Source organism: Salvelinus fontinalis, chromosome 1, assembly GCF_029448725.1.
Source record: "Salvelinus fontinalis isolate EN_2023a chromosome 1, ASM2944872v1, whole genome shotgun sequence".
Lineage (NCBI taxonomy): Eukaryota > Metazoa > Chordata > Actinopteri > Salmoniformes > Salmonidae > Salvelinus > Salvelinus fontinalis.
Window position 1 is genome coordinate 11,733,377 of NC_074665.1, and position 14,284 is coordinate 11,747,660.

The 14,284-nt window shown below is 40.2% G+C and overlaps 1 protein-coding gene across 1 annotated transcript in view; it reads right to left on the reverse strand.

Moving 5' to 3' along the window:
* Window positions 1-619: 619 nt before the first annotated feature.
* LOC129815725 (growth arrest-specific protein 7-like) overlaps window positions 620-14,284 on the reverse strand; it is a 144,495-nt gene continuing 130,830 nt past the window's right edge. The window contains exons 12-14 of the mRNA XM_055869834.1: window positions 9,466-9,545; window positions 9,130-9,228; window positions 620-8,945 (exon numbers count right to left, since the gene is read on the reverse strand). Coding sequence (XP_055725809.1) covers window positions 8,832-8,945; window positions 9,130-9,228; window positions 9,466-9,545 — 293 coding nt within the window. The 3' untranslated portion in view covers window positions 620-8,831. The remainder of the gene's footprint in view (window positions 8,946-9,129; window positions 9,229-9,465; window positions 9,546-14,284) is intronic.

Genomic DNA, 14,284 nt, shown 5'->3' on the forward strand with positions numbered 1-14,284 from the left:
TATGTTATGTGTTTCTATGTTGGGTTAAATGTGTTGCCTGATATGGTTCTCAATTAGGGGCAGGTGTTTGACGTTTCCTCTGATTGAGAACCATATTACGGTAGGCTGTTCTTACTGTTTGTTTGTGGGTGATTGTCTTCCGTGTTTGTTACCACACGGGACTGTATCGTTTGTGCTAGTCTGTACCTGTTTCGTGCGTTCTTCGTGTTGATGTAAGTTCATATGTTCAGGTCGGTCTACGTCCTTTTTTTGTTTTGTAATCTCTCAAGTGTGTTACGTGTTCATCTGGCTTTAATAAATCATTCATGTCTACATACCTCGCTGCATGTTGGTCCGATCCATGCTCCTCCTCGTCTGAGGAGGAGAACGAATATGACGATAGCCGTTACAAGAATATACAGTATATCACTGCCAAAAAATGTAAAATGACTTGATGTGTAAATGTTTTTAAGAAATAAAACCTTATTCATTCCTTAAATATCGCAATGTACCCTAAATATATTTTACCTGAACCACAGACACTTCCAAAAATAATAATATATCATATTATCATAATCCAATATATCATAATCCAGTATTTTGTCGTATCAAAACAGCCGAAAGAAACTACCAGAGATAGTTGTAAAATAAAATGTAGATCTATTTATTTATAATATTAATGCCAAAAACATTAACGACAAACATTCAGGAGTTATGTCCATGTAGAATCCTTGGAACTTTCAAGGTTTTAGAACCAGCTAGCAATGGAACACTCTATACAACATGTATGCATCTGCATTGAACAGTAGAACTATATGTGTAATACTTACCGGATAGATACAAGACAACGCTATACTAAAATTCCATTATTCATTTCAACTGTACCCGCACTCCTGTGCACTGTGTGTGTATATACAGTATAGATAAACACACTGAGTGTACAAAACATTAGGAACACCTTGCTAACATTGAGTTGCACCCCATTTTGCCCTCAGAACAGATGTTACATTTGAGTCACTCTTTCTTCAAAACTTCCCATTTGTCAAAAACAACCCCAAATCAAATCAAATGTATTCATAAAGCCCTTCTTACATCAGCTGATACTTCTTACATCAATGTTCACTGTAAACTCACTTTATAGTTCACATTTAGATAAAATATAATCTATACATTTGATTGCATTTTATGTACGTTGTATTACATAGCAGCAACGCAGTAGCTGTTAAATTTCCTAATTAACCTCTGTGTTAGTATTTCAGTTGGTCAACAATTTACTGAGTGTGTTTATACAGACAATTCTAACAAAGACTTTCATGACTAAACCAAGATAGACCACAGCTTGTCGTTTCCAATGGGAACAAATGAGTCATAATGGGCAGAACAAGCAAGGAGGTGGGCAGAGCCAAGCACGAGCTGGCGAGATCCTATTGGTGCATTCTAGAATATATCTGCATATTTCTGTTACGGAACGCCTACTCTGTGAAGTGCGCGTGTGCAATAACTCAATTCGCCTTTGTACACCTTCTAAACAGCGCAATTTTTTCAAACTTTTGAAAAGATTAAAGTCTACAAAACTTTGTCCACTCTGTTCATAATATATTATAGTTTTGGGAACAGAAAACTGTACTTCAGATCAAACATTTAATCAAATGTTTAATCAATCAATGTGCAGGAATGTTGGCCAAAATCCATCTTGTTCCATCTTCACCCACTGCCTGCCAGTGGGCTTCCTCTCACTACCAGTGAGTGGAAACGCCAACCGTATGCTTCACAATTATAAATCCAGTGAGATATCTGTCTCATTGTTCTATCTGTGATTATAAGGTCGTCACTAGTTACCACAGACACTCAACCAATCAGACGAGGGAGTGTGATGACGCGTATTCCGGCTCAGAACGCCCACCTACCCGACCAATCAGAAGAGGGAGAGTGATGACGGTATTTCGGTTTGCGGGAAATGCCTCATATTTGAAATGGCATATTTTGAGTTCAAGTTTGACGACCAAATAACTAATGGTGCTTTCAAGACAACTGTAAGCTCTAGAAAGTTTCCGACTTGGAATTCAGTTGGATGACTGTTCAAAACGTTTCTCCCCTGTCGGTGCTAGTTTTTTTTCTCAGAGGTCTCAATTGTCTTGAATGCACTGATGTTTATAAAAGTGCCATATAGTATATGCCTAGGTGCCAAATAAAATAAGTGTTGAAGTTTTTATCTTAAATCAGCCAAATTATCTGCCCAATTTTTTTATATTTTTTATATCTGTGAACATTTGTGAAGTTGTGTACATTTTACTTGTGGATTTTGAAAAAAACTAAATCTGAACTCAAGATGTGCCACTTTGTTTGTCTACATGCCATTTTAAAAACAATGCAGATATTGGAGTAAACCACTTTTTTAAAACAAGTAACTATGGGTAAGGGAAAAAAAATCATGATTAGCTTGCAAGCTGAGTTTGAATAAGACATCCCATTAACACTTAGCATTTAGAACGGTTGAATAAGACACCCGATTAACACTTAGCATTTAGAACGGTTCAATAAGACACCCCATTAACACTTAGCATTTATAACGGTTGAATAAGACACCCCATTAACACTTAGCATTTATAACGGTTGAATAAGACACCCCATTAACACTTAGCATTTATAACGGTTGAATAAGACACCCGATTAACACTTAGCATTTATAACGGTTGAATAAGACTCCCATTAACACTTAGCATTTATAACGGTTGAATAAGACACCCGATTAACACTTAGCATTTATAACGGTTGAATAAGACACCCCATTAACACTTAGCATTTATAACGGTTGAATAAGACATCCCATTAACACTTAGCATTTAGAACGGTTGAATAAGACATCCCATTAACACTTAGCATTTAGAACGGTTGAATAAGACACCCGATTAACACTTAGCATTTAGAACGGTTGAATAAGACATCCCATTAACACTTAGCATTTAGAACGGTTCAATAAGACACCCGATTAACACTTAGCATTTAGAACGGTTGAATAAGACACCCGATTAACACTTAGCATTTAGAACGGTTCAATAAGACACCCGATTAACACTTAGCATTTATAACGGTTGAATAAGACACCCGATTAACACTTAGCATTTATAACGGTTGAATAAGACACCCGATTAACACTTAGCATTTATAACGGTTGAATAAGACATCCCATTAACACTTAGCATTTATAATGGTTGGTTATTGATGAATCAATATATAAAAGAAATGCAAGCCGGTCGGCATACGTCATCACACTCCCTCATCTGATTGGTCGAGTAGGCGGGCCTTCTGACTTTGTGGCTGTGGTAACTAGTGATGACCTGATTATTTTCTGGAAGAGGAAAAAAACACACGCAGCCTCAGAGACCGGGGCTTGTAGCCCACACAGTCCCTACAGGTGAAAACACACGCAGCCTCAGAGACCGGGGCTTGTATCCCACACAGTCCCTACAGGTGAAAACACACGCAGCCTCAGAGACCGGGGCTTGTAGCCCACACAGTCCCTACAGGTGAAAACACACGCAGCCTCAGAGACCGGGGCTTGTAGCCCACACAGTCCCTACAGGTGAAAACACACGCAGCCTCAGAGACCGGGGCTTGTAGCCCACACAGTCCCTACAGGTGAAAACACACGCAGCCTCAGAGACCGGGGCTTGTAGCCCACACAGTCCCTACAGGTGAAAACACACGCAGCCTCAGAGACCGGGGCTTGTAGCCCACACAGTCCCTACAGGTGAAAACACACGCAGCCTCAGAGACCGGGGCTTGTAGCCCACACAGTCCCTACAGGTGAAAACACACGCAGCCTCAGAGACCGGGGCTTGTAGCCCACACAGTCCCTACAGGTGAAAACACACGCAGCCTCAGAGACCGGGGCTTGTAGCCCACACAGTCCCTACAGGTGAAAACACACGCAGCCTCAGAGACCGGGGCTTGTAGCCCACACAGTCCCTACAGGTGAAAACACACGCAGCCTCAGAGACCGGGGCTTGTAGCCCACACAGTCCCTACAGGTGAAAACACACGCAGCCTCAGAGACCGGGGCTTGTAGCCCACACAGTCCCTACAGGTGAAAACACACGCAGCCTCAGAGACCGGGGCTTGTAGCCCACACAGTCCCTACAGGTGAAAACACACACAGCCTCAGAGACCGGGGCTTGTAGCCCACACAGTCCCTACAGGTGAAAACACACGCAGCCTCAGAGACCGGGGCTTGTAGCCCACACAGTCCCTACAGGTGAAAACACACGCAGCCTCAGAGACCGGGGCTTGTAGCCCACACAGTCCCTACAGGTGAAAACACACGCAGCCTCAGAGACCGGGGCTTGTAGCCCACACAGTCCCTACAGGTGAAAACACACGCAGCCTCAGAGACCGAGGCTTGTAGCCCACACAGTCCCTACAGGTGAAAACACACGCAGCCTCAGAGACCGAGGCTTGTAGCCCACACAGTCCCTACAGGTGGAAACACACGCAGCCTCAGAGACCGGGGCTTGTAGCCCACACAGTCCCTACAGGTGAAAACACATGCAGCCTCAGAGACCGAGGCTTGTAGCCCACACAGTCCCTACAGGTGAAAACACACGCAGCCTCAGAGACCGAGGCTTGTAGCCCACACAGTCCCTACAGGTGGAAACACACGCAGCCTCAGAGACCGGGGCTTGTAGCCCACACAGTCCCTACAGGTGAAACAACACGCAGCCTCAGAGACCGGGGCTTGTAGCAAACACAGTCCCTACAGGTGAAAACACACGCAGCCTCAGAGACCGGGGCTTGTAGCCCACACAGTCCCTACAGGTGAAACAACACGCAGCCTCAGAGACCGGGGCTTGTAGCCCACACAGCCCCTACAGGTAAAAACACACGCAGCCTCAGAGACCGGGGCTTGTAGCCCACACAGTCCCTACAGGTGAAACAACACGCAGCCTCAGAGACCGGGGCTTGTAGCCCACTCAGTCCCTACAGGTGAAAACACACGCAGCCTCAGAGACCGGGGCTTGTAGCCCAAACAGTCCCTACAGGTGAAAACACACGCAGCCTCAGAGACCGGGGCTTGTAGCCCACACAGTCCCTACAGGTAAAAACACACGCAGCCTCAGAGACCGGGGCTTGTAGCCCACACAGTCCCTACAGGTGAAACAACACGCAGCCTCAGAGACCGGGGCTTGTAGCCCACACAGTCCCTACAGGTGAAAACACACGCAGCCTCAGAGACCGGGGCTTGTAGCCCACACAGTCCCTACAGGTGAAAACACACGCAGCCTCAGAGACGGGGGCATGTAGCCCACACAGTCCCTACAGGTGAAAACACACGCAGCCTCAGAGACCGGGGCTTGTATCCCACACAGTCCCTACAGGTGAAAACACACGCAGCCTCAGAGACCGGGGCTTGTAGCCCACACAGTCCCTACAGGTGAAAACACACGCAGCCTCAGAGACCGAGGCTTGTAGCCAACACAGTCCCTAAAGGTAAAAACACACGCAGCCTCAGAGACCGGGGCTTGTAGCCCACACAGTCCCTACAGGTGAAAACACGCGCAGCCTCAGAGACCCAGGCTTGTAGCCCACACAGCCCCTACAGGTGAAAACACGCACAGCCTCAGAGACCGAGGCTTGTAGCCAACACAGTCCCTAAAGGTAAAAACACACGCAGCCTCAGAGACCGAGGCTTGTAGCCCACACAGTCCCTACAGGTGAAAACAGACGCAGCCTCAGAGACCGGGGCTTGTAGCCAACACAGTCCCTAAAGGTAAAAACACACGCAGCCTCAGAGACCGAGGCTTGTAGCCCACACAGTCCCTACAGGTGAAAACACACGCAGCCTCAGAGACCGGGGCTTGTAGCCAACACAGTCCCTAAAGGTGAAAACACGCATGCCGTTTGTTATGTTGGTAAAACATTCTTCTCACCTCAGTGTTCCCCAACTAATGAACACTGTCTGTCTACCATATATAGTCCTCTAGGTCAAAATAAACACTGTCTACCATATAGAACCCTCTCGGTCATAATGAACACTGTCTGTCTACCATATAGAATCCTCTAGGTCATAATGAACACTGTCTGTCTACCATATAGTATCCTCTAGGTCATAATAAACACTGTCTACCATATAGAATCCTCTAGGTCATAATGAACACTGTCTGTCTACCATATAGAATCCTCTAGGTCATAATGAACACTGTCTGTCTACCATATAGAATCCTATAGGTCAAAATAAACACTGTCTACCATATAGAACCCTCTCAGTCATAATGAACACTGTCTGTCTACCATATAGAATCCTCTAGGTCAAAATAAACACTGTCTGTCTACCATATAGAACCCTCTCAGTCATAATGAACACTGTCTGTCTACCATATAGAATCCTATAGGTCAAAATAAACACTGTCTACCATATAGAACCCTCTCAGTCATAATGAACACTGTCTGTCTACCATATAGAATCCTCTAGGTCATAATGAACACTGTCTGTCTACCATATAGAATCCTATAGGTCAAAATAAACACTGTCTACCATATAGAACCCTCTCAGTCATAATGAACACTGTCTGTCTACCATATAGAATCCTCTAGGTCATAATAAACACTGTCTACCATATAGAACCCTCTCGGTCATAATGAACACTGTCTGTCTACCATATAGAATCCTCTAGGTCATAATAAACACTGTCTGTCTACCATATAGAACCCTCTAGGTCATAATGAACACTGTCTACCATATAGAACCCTCTCAGTCATAATGAACACTGTCTGTCTACCATATAGAATCCTCTAGGTCATAATAAACACTGTCTACCATATAGAATCCTCTCGGTCATAATGAACACTGTCTGTCTAACATATAGAATCCTCTAGGTCATAATAAACACTGTCTACCATATAGAATCCTCTCGGTCATAATGAACACTGTCTGTCTACCATATAGAATCCTCTCGGTCATAATGAACACTGTCTGTCTACCATATAGAATCCTCTAGGTCATAATAAACACTGTCTACCATATAGAATCCTCTCGGTCATAATGAACACTGTCTGTCTACCATATAGAATCCTCTAAGTCATAATAAACACTGTCTGTCTACCATATAGAACCCTCTAGGTCTAATAAACACTGTCTGTCTCCCATATAGAATCCTCTCGGTCATAATGAACACTGTCTGTCTACCATATAGAACCCTCTAGGTCATAATGAACACTGTCTACCATATAGAACCCTCTCAGTCATAATGAACACTATCTGTCTACCATATAGAATCCTCTAGGTCATAATAAACACTGTCTACCATATAGAATCCTCTCGGTCATAATGAACACTGTCTGTCTACCATATAGAATCCTCTAGGTCATAATAAACACTGTCTACCATATAGAATCCTCTCGGTCATAATGAACACTGTCTGTCTACCATATAGAATCCTCTCGGTCATAATGAACACTGTCTGTCTACCATATAGAATCCTCTAGGTCATAATAAACACTGTCTACCATATAGAATCCTCTCGGTCATAATGAACACTGTCTGTCTACCATATAGAATCCTCTAGGTCTAATAAACACTGTCTGTCTCCCATATAGAATCCTCTCGGTCATAATGAACACTGTCTGTCTACCATATAGAATCCTCTCGGTCATAATGAACACTGTCTGTCTACCATATAGAATCCTCTCGGTCATAATGAACACTGTCTGTCTGCTATATAGAATCCTCTAGGTCATAATGAACACTGTCTGTCTACCATATAAAATCCTCCAGGTCATAATGAACACTGTCTGTCTACCATATAGAATCCTCTAGGTCATAATAAACACTGTCTACCATATAGAACCCTCTAGGTCATAATGAACACTGTCTGTCTACCATATAGAATCCTCTAGGTCATAATAAACACTGTCTACCATATAGAATCCTCTCGGTCATAATGAACACTGTCTGTCTACCATATAGAATCCTCTAGGTCATAATAAACACTGTCTACCATATAGAATCCTCTAGGTCATAATGAACACTGTCTGTCTACCATATAGAATCCTCTAGGTCATAATAAACATTGTCTGTCTACCATATAGAACCCTCTCGGTCATAATGAACACTGTCTGTCTGCTATTTGGAATCCTCTAGGTCATAATGAACACTGTCTGTCTACCATATAGAATCCTTTAAGTCATAATAAACACTGTCTGTCTACCATATAGAATCCTCTAGGTCATAATAAACACTGTCTCCCATATAGAACCCTCTCGGTCATAATGAACACTGTCTGTCTACCATATAGAATCCTCTAGGTCATAATGAACACTGTCTGTCTACCATATAGAATCCTCTAGGTCATAATGAACACTGTCTGTCTACCATATAGAATCCTCTAGGTCATAATAAACACTGTCTACCATATAGAACCCTCTCGGTCATAATGAACACTGTCTGTCTGCTATATAGAATCCTCTAGGTCATAATGAACACTGTCTGTCTACCATATAGAATCCTCCAGGTCATAATGAACACTGTCTGTCTACCATATAAAATCCTCCAGGTCATAATGAACACTGTCTGTCTACCATATAGAATCCTCTAGGTCTAATGAACCCTGTCTGTCTACCATATAGAATCTTCTAGGTCTAATGAACACTGTCTGTCTACCATATAGAATCCTCTCGGTCATAATGAACACTGTCTGGTGGTGGTGCTCGCTCTCTCAAGAGCAGACAGGTGTCTGTGGAACGAGTCATCCAGATTTCTCAGGATGTCCATAATTTCTCAAAGTTGACTTTGAATCCCCACGTAAAGATCCAGGCTTGTGGATCCACATGTGTGTGACCCCTGGGAACCAGGTGTGTTATATCTCAATGTCCACAGGCCTGATGTCTCCTGTCTTCTGCTCCTGGACCCAGAGCTCTCTGTCTCTAGCTGGGTCCACACTCTGTAACAGCTGGTCCACTGGCTCCATCGTCTGCAAGGACACGTGGAAAAACAGTCAATACTCTGTGTGTGTGTGTGTGTGTGTGTGTGTGTGCGTGCATGCGTGTGTGCGTGCGTGTGCGTGCACATGTGTGTGTGTGCAGCTCTGAAAAATACACAGAAATACAAGGCATTGAGTGCTCTCTACTGGTAATGCAAGGTGGTGCTTGACTTACACTCTGGTTAAACATGTCCGTCTCATGCCGTAAGGTGGTGTACTGACACAGATGCTGTCGTATCATCCCCACCCTCTCTACCTCCAGCCTCTCCAGCTCCTGAAGGACAGAAAGGGTTGAAGGGAAGGTTTTTGGATTACGTGATTCAGATGAATCCTTTCTGTAGTTTGCCAGACTCACCGATAGCCAGCCTCACTGTTCCTGAATATGGCTGAAGTAGAAACAGACTAGCACCCAGGCTACCAAAGCAATACGCTACATACAGATTCACCATCAGTGAAAAGGAGGAAATACAAAGGAGAATATGAACAACAGAAGAGTACAGATGAGTCTTACCAGGCTTGTGGTCACCATCTCCTCAAACCATTTGGACTGTGACTGGTTGTAAAGGTCGACACAGCGCATCAGGTCGTCTCCTGGTAGACAGAAAATACTGTTTTTGCCAAGGTTATCTATGCTTTTTGACACTGGCTGCACCTTTCTTTCCTCCGGGTTTATGAAGCTTGAAATGGTTGTTATATAACTTCTCCAGCAGGGGGAGTCAAAGTCCAAAAATGTATTTAGAAAAGCAACAATATTTGACATTTTACATGTACATTTAAAGTCAATTAGGAGACGCTCATATTCAGAGTAACTTACAATTATTGCATTCATCTTAAGATATCTAGGTGAGATACATCACAATCGTATCAAGTACATTTACCAAAAACAAAGTACACTACAGGACCAAATGTGGACATCTGCTCGTCGAACATCTCATTCCAAAATCATGGGCATTATTTTGTAGTTGGTGCTGCTATAACAGCCTTCACTCTTCTGGGAAGGCTTTCCACTAGATATTGGAACCTTGCTGCGGGACTTGATGGGCTCTGTGTAGGCCAGTCCCTACACAGAGACCACAGGGCTCTGTGTAGGCCAGTCAAGTTCTTCCACACCGATCTCGACAAACCATTTCTATACAGGCCTTGCATTGTGCACGGGGGTATTGTCATGCTGAAACAGGAAAGGGCCTTCCACAAACTGTTCCCACAAAGTTGGAAGCACAGAATGGTCTAGAATGTCATTGTATGATGTAGCATTAAGATTTCCCTTCACTGGAACTAAGGAGCCTAGCCCGAACCATAAAAAACAGCCCCAGACCATTATTGATCCTCCACCAGATTTTACAGTTGGCACTTTGCATTCGGGCAGGTATTGTTCTCCTAGCATCCGCCAAACCCAGATTAGTCCGTCAGCCTGCCAGATGGTGAAGTGTGATTCATCACTCCAGAGAACGCGTTTCCACTGGTCCAGAAACCAATGGTGGAGATCGTTACACCACTACAGCTAAACGTTTGGCATTGCGTATGGTGATCTTAGGCTTGTGAGTGGCTGTTCGGCCATGGCTCGGCCACGGCCATTGTGTGTGGCTGCTCGGCATATTGTGCTGACGTTGCTCTTCCAGAGGCAGTTTGGAACTGCGTAGTGAGTGTTGCAACCGAGGACAGATGATTTTTATGCGCTACGCACTTCAGCACTCGGCTCTCCCATTCTGTGAGCTTGTGTGGCATACCACTTTGCGGCTAAGCCGTTGTTGCTCATAAACGTTTCCACTTCACAATAACAGCACTTACAGTTGACCGGGAAAGCTCTAGCAGGGCAGACATTTTATAAATAACTAAATGGATAACTAAATGGATAACTAAATAGATAACTAAGTGGATAACTAAATAGATAACTAAATAGATAACTAAATGGATAACTAAATGGATAACTAAATAGATAACTAAGTGGATAACTAAATGGATAACTAAATAGATAACTAAGTGGATAACTAAATAGATAACTAAATGGATAACTAAATAGATAACTAAATGGATAACTAAATGGATAACTAAATAGATAACTAAGTGGATAACTAGGTGGATAACTAAGTGGATAACTAAATGGATAACTAGGTGGATAACTAAGTGGATAACTAAATGGATAACTAGGTGGATAACTAAGTGGATAACTAAATGGATAACTAGGTGGATAACTAAGTGGATAACTAGGTGGATAACTAAGTGGATAACTAAGTGGATAACTAAATAGATAACTAAGTGGATAACTAAGTGGATAACTAAGTGGATAACTAAGTGGATAACTAAATAGATAACTAAATAGATAACTAAGTGGATAACTAAATGGATAACTAAGTGGATAACTAAATGGATAACTAAATGGATAACTAAATGGATAACTAAATGGATAACTAAATGGATAACTAAATAGATAACTAAGTGGATAACTAAATAGATAGTTACTTAGTTATCCACTTAGTTATCCACTTAGTTATCCATTTAGTTATCCATTTAGTTATCCACTTAGTTATCCACTTAGTTATCCATTTAGTTATCCACTTAGTTATCTATTTAGTTATCTATTTAATTAAGTGGAACACTAAGTGGATAACTAAGTGGATAACTAAGTGGATAACTAAGTGTATAACTAAATAGATAACTAGGTGGATAACTAGGTGGATAACTAAATGGATAACTAAGTGGATACCTAAGTGGATAACTAAGTGGATAACTAAATGGATAACTAAATAGATAACTAAATGGATAACTAAGTTGATAACTAAGTTGATAACTAAATGGATAACTAGGTGGATAACTAAGTAACTATCTATTTAGTTATACACTTAGTTATCTATTTAGTTATCCACTTACCTATCTATTTAGTTATCTATTTAGTTATCAATTTAGTTATCCACTTAGTTATCCATTTAGTTATCCACTTAGTTATCCATTAAGTTATCCACTTAGTTATCTAAGTAACTAAGTGGATAACTGTGGATAACTAAATAGATAACTAGGTGGATAACTAAGTGGATAACTAAATGGATAACTAAGTGGATAACTAAGTGGATAACTAAATAGATAACTAACTGGATAACTTAATAGATAATTATCAATTAAGTTATCCATTAAGTTATCCACTTAGTTATCCATTTAGTTATCCACTTAGTTATCTATTTAGTTATCCACTTAGTTATGTATTTAGTTATCTATTTAGTTATCCACTTAGTTATCCATTTAGTTATCCACTTAGTTATCCACTTAGTTATCTATTTAGTTATCCACTTAGTTATCCACTTAGTTATCCACCTAGTTATCGATTTAGTTATCCACTTAGTTATGGATTTAGTTATCTATTTAGTTATCCACTTAGTTATCCACTTAGTTATCTATTTAGTTATCCACTTAGTTATCCACTTAGTTATCCACTTAGTTATGTATTTAGTTATCTATTTAGTTATCCACTTAGTTATCCATTTAGTTATCCACTTAGTTATCCACTTAGTTATCTATTTAGTTATCCACTTAGTTATCCACTTAGTTATCTATTTAGTTATCTATTTAGTTATCCACTTAGTTATCCACTTAGTTATCCACTTAGTTATCCACTTAGTTATCCACTTAGTTATCCACTTAGTTATCCACTTAGTTATCCACTTAGTTATCTATTTAGTTATCTATTTAGTTATCTATTTAGTTATCCACTTAGTTATCCACCTAGTTATCGATTTAGTTATCCACTTAGTTATGTATTTAGTTATCTATTTAGTTATCCACTTAGTTATCCATTTAGTTATCCACTTAGTTATCCACTTAGTTATCCACTTAGTTATCCACTTAGTTATCCACTTAGTTATCCACCTAGTTATCGATTTAGTTATCCACTTAGTTATCTATTTAGTTATCTATTTAGTTATCCACTTAGTTATGTATTTAGTTATCCACTTAGTTATCCACTTAGTTATCCACTTAGTTATGTATTTAGTTATCCACTTAGTTATCCACTTAGTTATCCACTTAGTTATCCACTTAGTTATGTATTTAGTTATCCACTTAGTTATCCACTTAGTTATCCACTTAGTTATCCACTTAGTTATGTATTTAGTTATCCACTTAGTTATCCACTTAGTTATCCACTTAGTTATCCATTTAGTTATCCACTTAGTTATCCACCTAGTTATCTATTTAGTTATCCACTTAGTTATGTATTTAGTTATCCACCTAGTTATCGATTTAGTTATCCACTTAGTTATCTATTTAGTTATCCACATAGTTATCCACTTATTTATCCACCTAGTTATCTATTTAGTTATCCACAGTTATCCACTTAGTTATCCACCTAGTTATCCACCTAGTTATCTATTTAGTTATCCACAGTTATCCACTTAGTTACTTAGATAACTAAGTGGATAACTTAATGGATAACTAAATGGATAACTAAGTGGATAACTAAATAGATAACTAGGTGGATAACTAAGTGGATAACTAAGTGGATAACTAAGTGGATAACTAAGTGGATAACTAGGTGGATAACTAAGTGGATAACAAAATAGATAACTAGGTGGATAACTAAGTGGATAACTAAGTGGATAACTAAGTGGAAAACTAGGTGGATAACTAAGTGGATAACAAAATAGATAACTAGGTGGATAACTAAGTGGATAACTAAATATATAACTAAATATATAACTAGGCGGATAACTAAGTGGATAACTAAGTGGATAACTAAGTGGATAACTAAGTGGATAACTAAATAGATAACTAGGTGGATAACTAAGTGGATAACTAAGTGGATAACTAAATAGATAACTAAATAGATAACTAAGTGGATAACTAAATAGATAACTAAGTGGATAACTAAGTGGATAACTAAGTGGATAACTAAATAGATAACTAAGTGGATAACTAAATAGATAACTAGGTGGATAACTAAGTGGATAACTAAATAGATAACTAAGTGGATAACTAAATAGATAACTAAGTGGATAACTAAATAGATAACTAAGTGGATAACTAAATGGATAACTAAGTGGATAACTAAGTGGATAACTAAGTGGATAACTAAATAGATAACTAAGTGGATAACTAAGGCTCACACAACAACTTACTATAAGTTGATCTATATCTGATTTAAGTAGGATGTTTTAGTCTTATAGATGATCAGATATCAGAAGTCTTAATCAGACAGTTAAATATTGATAATCTAATACACATTTCAGTCTGATACATTCCAATTAGCTTACATGGTAATACATACTGACAAAAACATGTTTGTAGTCTAACCTATCCTACTCATACAATAACATCAGATAGATACTTCTAAAATGACACAG